At 36.9% G+C, this 15,954-nt stretch overlaps 1 protein-coding gene across 2 annotated transcripts in view; it reads left to right on the top strand.

The window, feature by feature from the left end:
• MLLT3 (MLLT3 super elongation complex subunit) overlaps positions 1 to 15,954 on the top strand; it is a 274,971-nt gene that overhangs the window by 200,212 nt on the left and 58,805 nt on the right. For both annotated transcript variants that reach the window (XM_040963302.1, XM_040963303.1), the window contains exon 5: positions 3,406 to 4,119. In XM_040963302.1, the coding sequence (XP_040819236.1) occupies positions 3,406 to 4,119 (714 nt within the window). The remainder of the gene's footprint in view (positions 1 to 3,405; positions 4,120 to 15,954) is intronic.

Genomic DNA, 15,954 nt, shown 5'->3' on the forward strand with positions numbered 1-15,954 from the left:
GATAATTATAGGGAAGATGTAGTTGCTAAAGTCAGTTTTGAGTTATCAATGTTACTGGGGAGAAGATGTGGAAATAAGATAGAAAATGAAAGCCTCTTGTAATCAGAAACTTGATTCAGGCCTGTGTTTATAGCCACTTCTTTTCTATAACGGAGTTGCTGGCAAGTGGTATTAGAAGAGATTATACAGTTGCAAGAGCCATTTTCTTCCAGAAAATGAAAACATGTAAGTAGTTCATGGAGTCTGAATATTTGAAAGACAATACTATCCCCATTGTCACAGGTTGTAAAGTTACTGCACATGTATAGATATTTATATTTTACTGGTCATTTGCCTTGAATGTTTGAGATTTAAATTATGCACACATGTTCACTGCAGTTGGATTGTTTGATACTCAGTTTGTCCTCATCAGCCTCAGGCAGCGACAATTTGAATTATACAATGTATAAACTTCGCATTGCATGGTAATTAGTCTTCACTGCTCAGAGGCACTTAATATTGAGGTTAATGGTTCAGTAGAAATGTTAAAGATCATGGAATAGATTCCCTGCGAATGTGTGCAGTGGAAAGGCTGAGCATCAGTGAAAGCTTTTATTCTGTCTCAGTGACAGCTTAATGCCTGACTGTCTAGTTCAGTCACTTTTTTGGATTTATTACATAAATGAATCTAGGGTCTGGTGACATACATTTGAACTTTGCTTTTATCACAGGCACAAACTGAAGAAAATGCTGCCTTTTGAAAAGTGTTTTCTTTTTGTTATCCTGTAAATTTTTTGTGAGTAGAACCTTGCTATGCAATGTATACTCTCTGAATTCTCTTAGCTTAAACAAAGTGTTTCACATGGTAATTACAAAAGGGAGAGGAAAAGGGTGGTCAGTTCTTTTGGTGTACCAAGACTTGTTGACTGTGTGAAAAAGTAATTGTCAATGTGAAATATGTAGACCAACAATAATATAAGACTGTATTTTAACATTTTGTACCTAATGATGTATTTGTATGGTTAAGACAAGAACTGAAAAAGGTTTTGTGATGCAAAAACTGTGTCATATACCACCTTTGTACCTTAGCATTAAAAACTGAAGCTTGTTCTTGAAGAGAATTTTGAAAATAAATCATGGAAGGACCCCTACTGAATTCTGTGTTTTCCCTGGCACTGGAATGTTTTTAAAGCTTAAGATCAGGAATATATAGATAAGTTAAAAGTTATATCCTTTAGTAAGGTTTATTTATTTATATAAATATGTATATTATTTTATAAAGGTTGAATATTGAACTGGAATTCTTGGGTATTCTAGGCCATAATTAGAATACTGTTTGCAAATTACAAATTTCAGTGAGTCAACAAAATATTCTTCTTTAATTTAGTTTGTATACTATGCTTTAATTATTTGTAGTGTTGCTTAACATTCCAGGAAATGTCTTCTAATAGAAATCATAAAATAATAAAGTTTCAGTAGTATGAATTCAGTGTTTACTTATCACTCTGTTTTAAAATCCTCAGAGTAAGATATTTTTTAAGGTTCGCTGTGACGGCACAGTTTGGCAAACTCCTTTTTTTACAAGCAGTGGGATCCCATATGGGCTCCTATTCATGTCCTGGCTGTTCCTAATTCCCATCCAGTTCTCTGCTTATATCCTGGGAAAACAATGGGGAGATGGCCCAAAGCCTTGGGACCCTTCACTCAGTGTGGAACTCGAATCAGTGTGACTTTGGATCAGCTTGGTGCTGATTATTGTGGCCATTTGGGGAGTGAACCAGTTGCTGAGAGAGCTTTCTGTCTCTCCTTCTCTCTGTAAATTTGTCTTTCAAAGAAAAATAAATAAATCTCTTGGTTTTAAAAAAGATATTTTGTAAGGACTGATCTAGTTTGATGCAGTAAAGGACATCTGTGGTAACTTTACCCATTTAAAGTTTTTGAAAGCAAATGCTCACTTGACAGAAATAAATGGATTAATTTGGTCTATGTCATTTTTTTGTTGCTGAGTAAATAAGACCAAAAATTTTCTAAGAGCCAGAAGTGCATATTCCTACTAACAGCAGTATTTTATTTTTTGAGGTAATCCTTTTTGATGCTTACTCATACGTATGAATGTGTGTGTGTATTTACAGATACAATCAGCAGGTATAGTTCATATTAGCAATAACAGCTCCTTAGCCCCTTACCTATTGTCTTTCCTGTATCATGCTAATAGTTAAGGAATAAAGCGTTGGTTTGCACATAATTGACCTCATATGAGTGGGAGGTGAAAAATAAACAAGCCTGAAGATTAAAATCTAGTTGAAAATTTGAGCATTTGTCTTTAGTTCCATCATAGGGTGAAAGTAAGCAAGAAAGAATTCTTTGAGTATAGGTGTGGGGTTTTGCAGGATCTGTGTGTGTCTGTCCTACTCTTTTTATTGATTGTTAGAGACTCTGATTTCACTTCCACAAAGAGAGATTGATTTGTTATATAGAGATTTTATATTTTGAAATGTGAACAAAGCATTTTAAGATTAAATAGGCCATGCTTACCACCTTTTTATGATTACACAATTGTAGTGACATTTTTTATTTCATTTGCTGATCAGATAAGGTCTTTATTATGTTAAGATTCCTTTTCTGCTTTAGTGGCTAAAAGACATATTCTGTAACTGATAAAATTTATACAGCATAAATGTAACTTTTTCACCTTAAATTGAGTATTACTTTTTAGTAGGGAGGCCTTGTGATTCTTAATATTACAAAATCACTTAAAATTTAGCATAAGGTGGACTCACTGTGGAACGATACATTTTTTTCTGTATGTTTCTCATTCTGTGGCATAGCTGGATGCTGCTCCCCATAGTGTAATCTGTTCTTTGTTTCTTTTAAATGTTTTTCTGATCCCTGATCTTTAAGTACTTCTTCATTCTCTTTCTCATAATGAACTGCATATTTGACAAGACTTAAATTTAGGTGTCACCTCTCTGTAAGTTTCAGAATTGCTTTCCTCCCTTTTACCCAAACAGAATTAAATAGTCCTGTTTGTCTTATTGTTATGGCATTTATATATAGGTGCTTATGTAAGCACTAGCTGTAAAGGATAGGTAATAGTTGTTAGGTGCGGGGGTCATCTTTATCCATCTTTGTATCTGCTAGGACATGCCTTGTCTTAACATTTGTTCATCTACAATATGTTATTCCATACTTAGCATGATAATGAAAATCCCTTACCTCATAAAATGCTTTGATCATAGTAACCCTTCCTCCTTACGCTTCTCACATACCTTATTCCCACTGTCATCTGTGGTTGCTAGTAAAATATTTTTGCTGTTATGGAGATAACAGAAGTATCATTTTGTGTAAGTTGGACTCAAGGAAATTGCTTTGGACTCCTTGTTGCTGTTTAGTCTTGAGAGTTTCCTTTTCTTCTCCCTTTTGCAGGATCCCAATAGGAGCATCCATACCAGCAGCAGCAGCAGCAGCAGTAGCAGCAGCAGCAGCAGCAGCAGCAGCAGTAGTAGCAGTAGCAGCAGCAGCAGCAGTAGCAGCAGCAGCAGCAGCAGTAGCAGCAGTAGCAGCAGCAGCAGCAGCAGTAGTACCAGTTTTTCAAAGCCTCACAAATTAATGAAGGAGCACAAGGAAAAACCCTCTAAAGACTCCAGAGAACATAAAAGTGCCTTCAAAGAACCTTCCAGGGATCACAACAAATCTTCCAAAGAATCCTCTAAGAAACCCAAAGAAAATAAAGCACTGAAAGAAGAGAAAATAGTTCCTAAGATGGCCTTCAAGGAACCTAAACCCATGTCAAAAGAACCAAAACCAGACAGTAACTTACTCACCATCACCAGTGGACAGCAAGACAAGAAGGCTCCTAGTAAAAGGCCCCCAATTTCAGATTCAGAAGAACTTTCAGCCAAAAAAAGAAAAAAGAGTAGCTCAGAGGCTCTATTTAAAAGTTTTTCTAGTGCACCACCGCTGATACTCACTTGTTCTGCTGACAAAAAACAGATAAAAGATAAATCTCATGTCAAGATGGGAAAGGTCAAAATTGAAAGTGAGACATCAGAGAAGAAAAAATCAACTTTACCACCATTTGATGACATTGTGGATCCCAATGATTCAGACGTGGAGGAGAATATGTCCTCTAAATCTGATGTGAGTAGTTCTGTTGGCTTTTCTCACCTCCCCTAGTTTTCAGGTTTTGGTTCACAGTAAAGAAGGAGAGGGGAAAATGAATTCTGAGCTTTGGAATGTGTGTGGCCTAGAAATGCATCTCCTTAACTACTAGGAAGGAGAAAATAAAGATTATTAAGCGATCAAGAGCAGATTTGTTTTTTTGTTTTTGCTGTTGTTGTTGCTGCAAAGTAAGGTGTTAAAGCCAAGATACTTAATGTCCATCTATAGCAAAATCTGTGGCCATTGCATGATCATAAGTCACTTGAATAGAAGTAGTGAACCTTGGTGCTCATTCAAACTTCATTACTATGCTTTTCCATGATAATTTATGCAAATGCAGAAAGTACAATATAAATTGAATACAAGGAGAAAATAAATTTAAAAAAGAAACCTAGAAATTATGGAGGACAGCTATGATGTTGACCTTTTAATCGTTGGGATGAAGTCATTTGCTTATATAGCTGGAAACTGGTGATAATATTTAACAGATTTATTGAGGCAAATTGGCATAACAATGTACACACACATAAAATGGGTTATTTCATACGTTTTGCATTTGAATATACTTGTAAAACCAGGCAACAGAATTTTGCAAATGAAATTAATGTTTTTCCTTCATTGCACAGCTGCCAATTTGCAAGGGTAAAATGCTTGGTCCTCACTTAGTTTTTGCTAATGCTTAGGACTTTGTGTGTTGATGCCAGGAAGAACACCTGACCCTCTGGTACCCAAAGTATGATATCTGATGTTGGGATTAAAAGTTATAATTCTTGATTTACACAACTGGAAGGGGTTTTTATAGTTATCTGTTTTAACCAGTTGTTAGTGTAAGGAATCTTGTAAGGAATGACAGGACTGTGAGAAGGTATTCAGTTCAGTTTTAAAGGATAAGAGTTATTTACAACGAAGTAATCACCTATCTTCTCTTCCTTTTCCCCTGCTGTTGGCCTTCTTCAGTTATGGAACAGTGACAGTCACGGTCATTTTTGCCTTGTCAGTATTTCTAGATAGTGATCAAAGAAACTGGATAAAAATTGCCAGCAATTTGACTGCAGCTGAAACACTGGCAGAGGGTAGGAGGTCTTAGTCACTCTCCGTCTTTGCACTGTTCTGAGTTAAAGTCATACAGGGTCAGGAAATGGGACATGGTGACCATATTGGTCCATGTCCAAGGACCACCTCCTTCATCCCTCCTCTCTGTAAGCAAACAATTGAGCAGAAAGCTTATGTGCAGAACAGTATATGAAGTCTTGAGGTTAAATAATTTGTTCCAGTATTTGGTGCAGGCATTACATCATGACCTTGTGAAATGGAGACGAGAGTTGAATAGGTTTATTCCAATAGTTCATGTACTCTTTTTTTCCTTCTTTGTTTATCTCTGTGCTTAATTTGAAAGTTATTTTTAGTGCACAAATCATTTGGAACTTTTTTGCATATGCATTTGACTTTTTTTTTTCTGGATCACCCTGAAAGTGCTCTTGGGATGTGAACAGTCTATCAAATTTACCAAGTTTAGCAAGTTTGTTTTACTCTATTTTGACATGTTGTGATTCTTCTGAAACAGAAGTTTTCAAAATGTAGGTTGTGATTCACTGATGTGCTATGAAATCAATGTAGCATGTCATGAGCAATGTTTAAAAATCAGACCAGGATGTAATAGCATGAATTAGTAATGGTGGGCAAAAGTTTTATGTGTGGGGGTGCAGGGTGTATCTTTCTTCCAAAGGTTGGAATTTTGAAAGATGCCTTTTTACAACATTGGTTTATAAAGAGACCAGTGCATTCACAAAACACATTCTACATGCTGTTTCTTTGTGAGACTAACACAGATGGTGTTCCCCTTCAGGTAATTCCATTTATTATTTTTTTGTTTGTTTCTTGCTTCCTCCCTTTTACTGATGTATAATGTATGACTTTCTTTTTAGAAAAAATTTCAACTTGCAGTATTTATCCAGTACCTTGAAATGTCTTCTGAAACAAAGAGTTAAAATCATATTTCTTTGTAGTAGGTAGTAAATTTTCAAAATGACACGACGTATTGCAGCTGCAAATCCAGTGATTGCAATATGATTTTTTAAAAATGTGTTCTATATCAGCACATAACCTCTAAAGACTTCAAGGTTTTATTTGGGCACAAAACCAAACAAATTTAATGTGTATATTAGTCTTCTGATAATGGTAATTCTTTCATTGCTACTGCTGTTGCTTCTGTTCTTTAAATGTAGGTGGTTTAACAGAAAAGTGACAAAAGTGATGCTGTAAGTCAGAAAACAAAAAAAACTTTCCGCTAGCAGAGAAAGATAAGAGACACTTGAAACTCTGTCTGTCTCTAGTAAAGGTAGCCTTGGCCATTTTCTGAACTGTTTCCTACCTGGCATCTCTCTTGAGATAGACAGAAGGGTACTAAGTACCCTGTAGCCTCTTTTGGTCACTGACTGATTTGGTGGCTTGGAGCAGGCCCTACTTCCGGAGGCACTGCCCTCCTCATGCTAGTTGGGAGCCTGTGAGCCTCTCAGTAGGTATGGTCAGTTGGGCAGATCTTTCGAAAGCCCTTTCTAACTTCCTAACTTGAATATGAGCCAAATTTATGTCCATTGTGGGAGAAGACTGGTGACTAATTTTAAGCATAGTAGGCAGATATCGTGGATTTTGGAAACAGAAATCAAAAGAGTTTGAAGAATTGGGAAAGCTTGGTAAGATAATTATATGCCTAATTGGTCTGTAAAGAAGATACCCATTATATTTAGAAGGAAGAAGTTTTTAAAGGTGCTTTTTCACAATCAAGTTAATTGCAGGTTTAATATAAATTATAAGTACTATCAAGATGGATTAGGAAGCTTAGATTTTTGGAGGGGCTTAGATTTTTGTGCATTTTATATATGGAGAGACTAAGTTTCAGAGCCCAAAATCACCAGTGATTCGGGCAAATGACTTAATCTTCTTTGTTTCCTAACTTCCTCTTTTGTAAAACAGATATCATAATAGTATTTTCTTTGTAGGATTATTGTGAAATTTTAATAAGTTAGTCCGGAAAAAGTAGTTAACATACTTATCAAAAGATGTTAGTAGCTATTGGGAAATTTCATAACTTGTAACTTTGAAAATGGTATGTTTATATTAAAAATATTCTAAAACTCAGATCTTTCTTCAGGAAATAAGGGGAAGGAAATGTAATTGGAGTATGTCACTTTGGTCTGATTTTTTTATATAATTCTTATTTGAAATTGAGAGACAGAGTTCTTGGCATTCTCTGGTTCACTTCCCAGATGATCATAATAGCTGGGGCCAGGCTAGGCTCAATCCAGGAGCTTCATCTGTATCTCCCACATGGGGGCAGCAGCCCTAACACTTGGGCCATCCTCCACTGCTTTTTCAGGTGCACCACTGGGGAACTTGAAATGGAGGAGCCAGGGCTCAGAGGTGCACCCATATGGGATGCGGCATTGCAGGTGGCAGTTTTACACTCTTTACCACAAGGCCAACCTTGGCTGTGAATTATGTCTTAAGGAGGCATCTGGCTTTGCTATTCATACACACATTTCATGATCTTTGAGAAAATGCAGGACAGAGAATCCAAATTTAACCAAAAGGTAAGCAAACTTTCCCAGAACCTTTTAGCTTTCTAATAAACTGAGATAAACGAACACATCTAGTGCTGCACTGGGTGGGTATATGGTAGCTTTTAAAATCGCTGTTACAGTTACAGCATCCTAATAAATGACTTATTAATTTAATAAGCGATTTATGCATTTGTTTGAAAGATGGAGTTCAGGGAAAAAGAGAGAGAATTAATCCATTTTTCAACTACCAATTCACTCCTTTAACTGCCTGCAAATGCCAGGACTAGCCTGGCTAAAGGCAGGAGCCAAGAACTTCGAGCCTAATAGGTGGGCCGTCATCTGCTGCCTCTCAAGACAAATTAGCAGGAAGCTAGATTGGAAGCAGAGTAGCTGGGACCTGAACCGGGCACACTGACTTAGCATGTGGGCATCCTCTGAAGCAGCTGCACCTGCCTATCCCACAGGACCCACCCCCAGATGATTTATTTTTGTGTTAATAAAGCCAAAGAGTAATTACATATTATTATATTTGATGTGTGTGTATATACACACATATATGTATATATACATATATAATATACATATTATTATATTTGAAAATTTTAATACTGCAAAATATAATCCCTTCAATAATTTTTCCATGGAGGTGGGAGGAAAGGAAAATGGAAAGAGATCTATAGGGAATGAGCATTTTGCCAGTAGAAAAAGAATTATGTTAGGGAATGTTTTTGTTAAGAATAATTTGTATTCAAGAACCTAGTTAGTTCTGACTAGAGCCAAGCAATTTTGGCCTTGGGAATTCATTGCTGGAGGTGGTGAAATAGTCCACTATATTTACTGTCTAGTACCTAAAAGATTGTCTCTGTTACTAATTGACCCTAATTGGCAGCAGGAAAAAGTGAACATATGAATGCATAAGTATCAGCCAAAAGCTTATAATTGTGGTTTATGTTAACTTGTGTAAACTTAATAATAATAATAAACAACTAAGTGTCTTTCACTCCTTCTGTAATTCTGCAGGTTTTATTTTTCATATAACTCTGCTTCTAAAGGAGGCTCTATGAAGTTGGTCTTTTTTGTAATACAAAGGTGTTGCATTTGTGGTAGAGCTGGGGGTAAAGACCCGTAAATAAAATCTGATTTGCCAGTTTATGATCAGATTCAAATATGATAGTAATTTCCTTATCATTGCTTTCACATTTTTGGCCTTGCTTTGTGGAGATTTAATCATAATTTACAAGCACAGATGTTAAAAGTTCTAATTAGCTCCCCTTGAAAATAGGTAAATTATATTTGGCAAAATGTTCAGCACTTTAATCTGTAGTGTAAGAGCTGAGATTCCAATCATATCTTTTGATAGTTTAGCCTTAACGTGTGTTTTCTTGGATAAAAGGAAAAAAAAGGAATCTCATCAGATGGTAACATTTTTCTCAGGAGTGGATGGCAGTTCAGATATGGGATAACTTCATACCCTTAGCAGAAATTGTTTTGGACAAGAAAAAAAGCAAGGAGAAGGAAAAAGAAACTTCCCCTCCTTTGTTGTGCCTCATTTCCTCCAGCCCCACCCTGTTCATTGCCCTGCTGAAACTGTCTGGAGCTGGCAGTAAATGTCCTGCTGTTGAAGCATTGCCCATAGGTTTTTCTGTGACGGGAGGTTGTGGCAGTCAGAGAAGAAGGTCTTTATTGTGTTTTCAAAGTGGCTTTTTAATGGCTTGTAATTCCAACACATGCAAGGGCTGTGAAGTGTGTAAGTATGGGGAGCAAGCAGCTGGAGAGGCCATTCATTAAAGGGCTGCCCTGGCTCCCGAGGGGTGCTCTCATTCTGAGCTCCTGTTTTCCCTGTTTTATAATGGAGGTAAAAATACCTGAAGGGTTGTGAGTTCTTCCTTTGAGAGATCCAGCACAATGTCGGCCATCAATTAACACAATTGGAAGAAAATTAGCTTTGCTGGTTTTGTGGAGCTCTCTCACCTGTCCCTATGTTCTAATGAAAAAATATATATATATATATATATATATATTTTTGGCGCTGGTTCCTGTGTTGGGTGTGATCAGATTGAGGAGGATAAATGTTGAGTCAGCCAGCTGTTCCTTTATTCATACATATTCCTGGCTTCCTACACATAAGGATTTGAATAGTTTAAGAGGGTGATTTTTATAATTATGTGTTAGTGTTCTGTTTTTCTCCTTGTTTCTGTGCATACTAAGCAAAGTGTGGTATCTTTTTAAATTAAATATCTAATTAGATGCCCTTGGATAATAGAGGCTTGTGGACAGGGACTCTATCATCGTAGCTCGTTATCGTCAACAATGGCTAGCACAGCATTTTCACTCTTGTGGCTTGAGCCATATCTTTCTTCCGATAAACCCTATGAACCTTCTTCGAGAGCGCTGCATTACCTAATTGATACATTATTCTTTCGCACTTATTGTTTATGTAATTGTCTCATCTGTCACCTCTAGACAGAAAGCCAAAGATCCAAAGATGTGAGTCAACATGATCTAGGAGAAACCAGAGCAATCAATGCCTTATAGCTATGACTAGACTACTCATGATTACTTACCATGTACCATTCAACTTCCTAAGTGCTTGATGGTGTATAATTCATTTTATCATCAAAACAACTCCATGAACTAGGTATTGTTATTAGTTGCATCTCTGGATGAGGAACCTGAGGCTCAACCGTCAAGGAACTTGCTCAAAATTGCTGTGCCAAAAAGTGATGGTATAAGTATTTGAACACAATGTGGTAGGAAGCAAATTTAAGAAGAAGTTGAGGAAACATAAATTTAAGTTTTTCCATTTATCCATATGAAACTTGCAGAGATATACCTGATAAAGATGGATATCCTAGATATCTTAAATCCTTTAGTCACTGAATCATACTTTTGGACCTGTTGGTTCAGGCTTTTAGCCTTTAGGAGATGAGAGGTTGGCCTCCGAGGTGGATTTGGTATGTGTTGTAAGAATGGAAGGATGAGCTAGGAAGCTCCCATACACTCATTTAAAAGTAACTAGACCTGTGGTTTTACACTGCACATTATTCTGTCATCAAGACTGTTTCCCTGCTCCTTGAATGCTTCTCTCTCACTTGTGCATGGGAATTCGTGATCAACAGAGCTGAGCTGCAATATCAAGCTTTCCCAGAAGGTGCCACCAAATAACAAATGGTGTCCTCTAGTTTGGTGATTCCTTTTTCTTTCTTTAAATCATCTGGTTCCATTTTGTAAATGCATTTGATAATGTATGTTTTTAAGCACTATAAGCTGTACTTGGAGGAGACAAGATAATGCAACGGTATAGGTGGAGGGTGGTTTTCTTTTTGTGTATATAATTATTGAAGTAAGTTTGAGAAATTGTTCTCAGTGGGTAACAATTTATGACTGTAAACTTTCAAGGCAGTGTCAAGGCCCACAAGGAAAAATTACCCCTAAGAGACTTCTATAGGTCACTAAAGGTGACTGCACAGTGAGACATTCCCAGATAAAGTCAAAGATCCTTCTATTAGGCAGGAGAAAATGGAAAAGCATTTACTGAAGTGTTTGGACACAGTACTTTTTCCTTTGAATTCTGAAGACATAGAAAATGGGGAAAGGGGAGAAGAGAAGGGAAAATATTCATAATCTCTGACACAGAAAAACAAATTTACTTACTTTCCTCCATCATAGGAAAGAAATATAAGCATGGGGCCCTCAGATGTGACTTAACTAACTGAATTAAATAAATTCCTAGAGAGCTCCTTGTTTAGCACAGCAGTGCTCACATGGGTAGCTTTATAAAAATTGTCATTATTATTGTTTAACCTTAGATTATTGCTTTTTATGTGGCTATTCTATTTTAAAGATTATAGTAAGGTATCCATTATTTTGAGATTTTTTTCAACATCTTTGATTAGTTATATTATTATTGATTATTTTAGTGATGTTTATTACCATTTAGCATTAGTTACATGGTAATTACTGGCTGAATCTGAGTTGTATATGAGTTGGTTCAGATAGTACAAAATTAGAATTTAAATTGGGCTTTGAAGGAAAGAGGACATAAATTAGTGGAAATGACAATGTGGGGTTAAGAGAAGGCATACATAATAGTAGGAAATAATTTGAAAAAATCTGATGATAAATGTGAATTTTGGGTTGTTATTGAAAATGAAGAAGAGAGGCTTATAAAAAATACTTTGGTTAATTTTACAACCTGGTCTATTAAAAAAGAAAGCCTTAATTTATTATCCTTTCTAGGCATGTGCTAGACTAAGCCTTTTGGTGGAAAAAAAAATCAGAAGTAGTAGTGTTAACTTTCCCACCATCTGGCTTTTCCTGACCCTACAGTTGTGGTGCACAGTCTAGTAAGAAGGGAAGAATGAAAAATGAGACATAGCTGTAATAGATTCTAGGTTTATGAGTAATGGATGCAAAGAAATTCGGGCATGATTTCTAAAACACTGGTAGATACATCCTTCATACACTTCAGTATCATTTTCTGAGAGGTAGAATTGCAGAACATATTAAAAATCCTAGAGTCCACTTAAGAAAACTGGTTCACCAATGACTATCTTTTTAGACTAGCCAGTTTTACTGTGAACAGTCATATCTGATGTATTGCATGATTGAGGTTGTATTCATGAAAGAGCCAAAGAGGGATGATAGGGCTCCCTTGTCCTGGAGTACAGTCATACCTGGCTAATAAATTAACCTTATCATTGTGGGCTCAGAAGGGGCATTCCAGGAAGTGCAGTCTAAGAATGTATACTTTGAACCAAAAAGATTAGACAGGTTCAGTTTACTAATCAAGAGCTGTGAAATGTGGACTTTCAGGATAATGCGCATCTCATGAGATTATAGATTAAAAATTCAGGCTACCTTTCAGGTATTAATTCAAGTGAAGGTACAGATTATGTAATGGATTTGTTATTTTTTTGATAATTTCATGCATTATATATTCTGTGAAGACCTGAGGTTAATAGGTTGTTCTGTAAAGATGGAAAGGAAGACATAACTAATCCATAGCTACGCTGTATTTTTTTAAATTCCTGCACCTATTTCTAAAATGTCATTTCTGAATTTACCTAACACTGGATTGTATAGAGAATCAAAACATAGTCATTTTGAACATGTGTCCTATTTTATCTTATTTAGAATCTTAACAAATCCCCATGCAACAACCTGCTGAGTTTTTAGTATAAAGTGCTCACTGTGTTTTTGGCCTTCTTTCTCTTCTCTGTGTTTTTCCAGCATAGTTTCAATTCAGTGTGAACTCCAAGCTTGTTGCTGATCTTGTGATATGAGGTATTTGTAAGAGGTAGGTTATCTGATAATCTTAGGTGAGAGTCTGGCTGGCCAGCATGCTCACAAAGCTGCAACTTCCAGAACATGACAATAGTCCCTTCTCACTTTTTAAGATGTGTCCTGCATAGCCTCCCCTTTGTTTTGTGTAATAAAATGAACGAGTTAATAGTTTACTCCTCAAAGGATTGGAGAAGGAAGGAAGTGTGTTGTGTGCTACCCATCTTAACTTCGGTGGGCCAGTTTATTTACTACTTCTATGGACTCTTTAGAAAGCTATGTAATGCATAGTACGTATCATGCATGAAGGCTTAAATCAAATTTAGAAACTGCATGCAGCTTTCTTGTATAGCATTGAATTTACAGTTGACACAAGCACAGATTTTTGTTATTGTTGTTTTAAGATTATTTATTTGCAAGGTGGAGCTACAGAGAATCTTCTGTTTTCTGGTTCAATCACCAAATTGGCTGTGACTGGTCCCGGACCAGGCTAAAGTCGAGAATCAGGAGTTTCACCTGGGTTTCCAGGGTGAGTGGCAGGGAACCAACCACTTTGGGCCATCTTCCATTGTTTTCCCAGGCTATTAGCAGTGAGCTGGATCTGGAGGTTTTCTTATTTTTTCAAAAGATTTATTTATTTGTTTTGAACCTCAGAGATAGAGAGGGAGAGATAGAGTGATCTATTTCCTGCTTTGCTCCCTAGATGACCACAGCCACGAGCCAGGAGCATTATTTGAGTCTACCATGTAGGTGGCAGGAGCCCAAATACTGGGACAATCCTATGCTACTTTCCCAGGTCATTTGTATGGGCACTGGGTCTGAAGTGGAGCAGAGAAGTTGTGAACTGATACCTCTATAGGATATGATAGCATCTCAAATGTCAGCTTTTCTTACTGTGCCACAGTGCCAGCCCTGAACTACAGAGGGGTTTTTGGTTATTTTTAAGATTTGTTTATTTTTATTTGAAACATAGATTTGGGCGGGGTGCAATAAGCTAGTGGTTAAATATAAACCCTTGCCTTGAGTGCACTGGAATCCCATGTGAGTGCTGGTTCGTGTCCTGGCTGTTCCACTTCCCACCCAGCTTCCTGCTTGTAACCTAGGAAAGCAACAGAGGATGGCCCAAACCCTTGAGACCATACATACACATGGGAGACCTGGAGGAAACTCCTGGCTCCTGATTTAGATTGACTCAGCTTGAGCTGTTGTGGCCACCTGGGGAGTAAACCAGCAAATTGAAGATTTTTCTGTATGTCTCTCCTTCTCTGTAAATTTTACTTCTCAATAAAAAGAAATAAATGTTCTTTAAAAATTAAAAAGAAAGATAGATTTACAGAGAGAACAGACAGAGAAAGTTCTTCTGTCTGGTTACTTTCCAAAAGGCTGCAAAGGCCAGAGCTGAGCTGATCAGGAGCCAGGATATTCTTCTGGATCTCCTGTGTGGGTAAAGGGTAGCAAGGCCTTTGGCCATCCTCAGCTGCTTTCCCAGGCTGTGAGCATGAAGCTGCTTGTGAAAATGGGACTGTCGGGGCACACACTGGTATATGGGGTGCTGGCACTTGCAGGGGGATGATTAGCCTATTGAGCCATTGTACCTACCTCCCTCCCTGCTCCCCAGAGTTTTCAAGAAGAGAAAAAAAAAATCCTACAGATCTTTAACATCCTAAATTTTGTGGCCTGGCTTTTTCATTCTTGAAACCAATCTTGAAACTACCTCTTGAAAAGGTCACCAGTGCCCTCAGGTTTGAATGTACACGCTGTCTTTCAAGCTTTGGATTTGACCTTTCTGGTATCTTTAACTTGCTTCTCTCTTGTATTCTTTGGCTATGTTTTATCTACTCTGATCTCTGACCACTCTCTCCAGGTCGTTTCCTGCTGATCTTGCTCTAGAACACTTAAGTTAGACATTCCTAGTCTCTTATATTTTTCTGTTATATAATATTGGCTGGATAACCATCCATTATTGTCACAGTTTAATTACCTTCTTTTTCCTGAGACGCCTTCAGCTGTTTACTATGACCAACAGCTACCTGAGGCACAGCATAGTCCAATCTTAAGGGTTTGTTGCCGATGCTGCTAATTGTCTGTTTAATATTTACCATCCCTGCTGCATATTGAATAGAATTTCAGTTTTGTTGGGTAGTAAAGGCCTACCACAATTTTTTCCTGTGCCCTCCTTGCAGACAGATGTGCTTAAGCCTAGCTGCTAAAATGGATCTTGTTGGATGGAAATTGCAAGAAAGCTTATTAATAAGGAGCTGAACAACCTAGCATGTTCCATTTTGTCTGCTACTCCTTATTACCTGGAATCTGGCTGTGAGGGCTGGTATTATAGCTGCCGTACTGCATGAGACATATGCTAAAATGGAGGGGCCCAGGGGATTGAAAGAAACTGAATTCCTGATTAGGCATTGTAGAGCTCCTATACGGAACGTATTTATGATACCGAACTTTTCAGTCAATGAAAGAAAATTAAATTCCAGTGTAAGGTGAATTTTTCATATGTCAGTTATTAGTAGCTAAAACTATTGTCTGACTTAGTTTCAATCATTATTCCAAAACACCTGCATGTGTTTCTGAATTATGTTGGTATGAATTCCATCTATTTTTTTAACCCAGTTAGAAATATCTGTTACTATTGGATGCCTATATATACACACACACATATATACATATTTGCACATATATATGTGTGTGTATGTATATATATGTATATATGTATATATATAAATATGTATCTATATTTATATATATATACATATATATTTAAACAAATACTTAAGGAGAGCCTGTTATGTGTTGTTGACACTGGAGATAAAAGAATGACAAAGGTTCAGAGCTTACCTTCTAGTGAAAAGATATACATAATTTTAGGCAATTATTGCTGCCATGCCCATTTTTTCTTTCTCGTTATTTTAATTGGTTCTGATGTCTTGTCAGACTTCTTCCGAAAGTGTCTAAATCTCTCCCT

Source organism: Ochotona curzoniae, unplaced genomic scaffold (assembly GCF_017591425.1).
Source record: "Ochotona curzoniae isolate NIBS_2020 unplaced genomic scaffold, NIBS_Ocur_1.0 scaffold_3208, whole genome shotgun sequence".
Lineage (NCBI taxonomy): Eukaryota > Metazoa > Chordata > Mammalia > Lagomorpha > Ochotonidae > Ochotona > Ochotona curzoniae.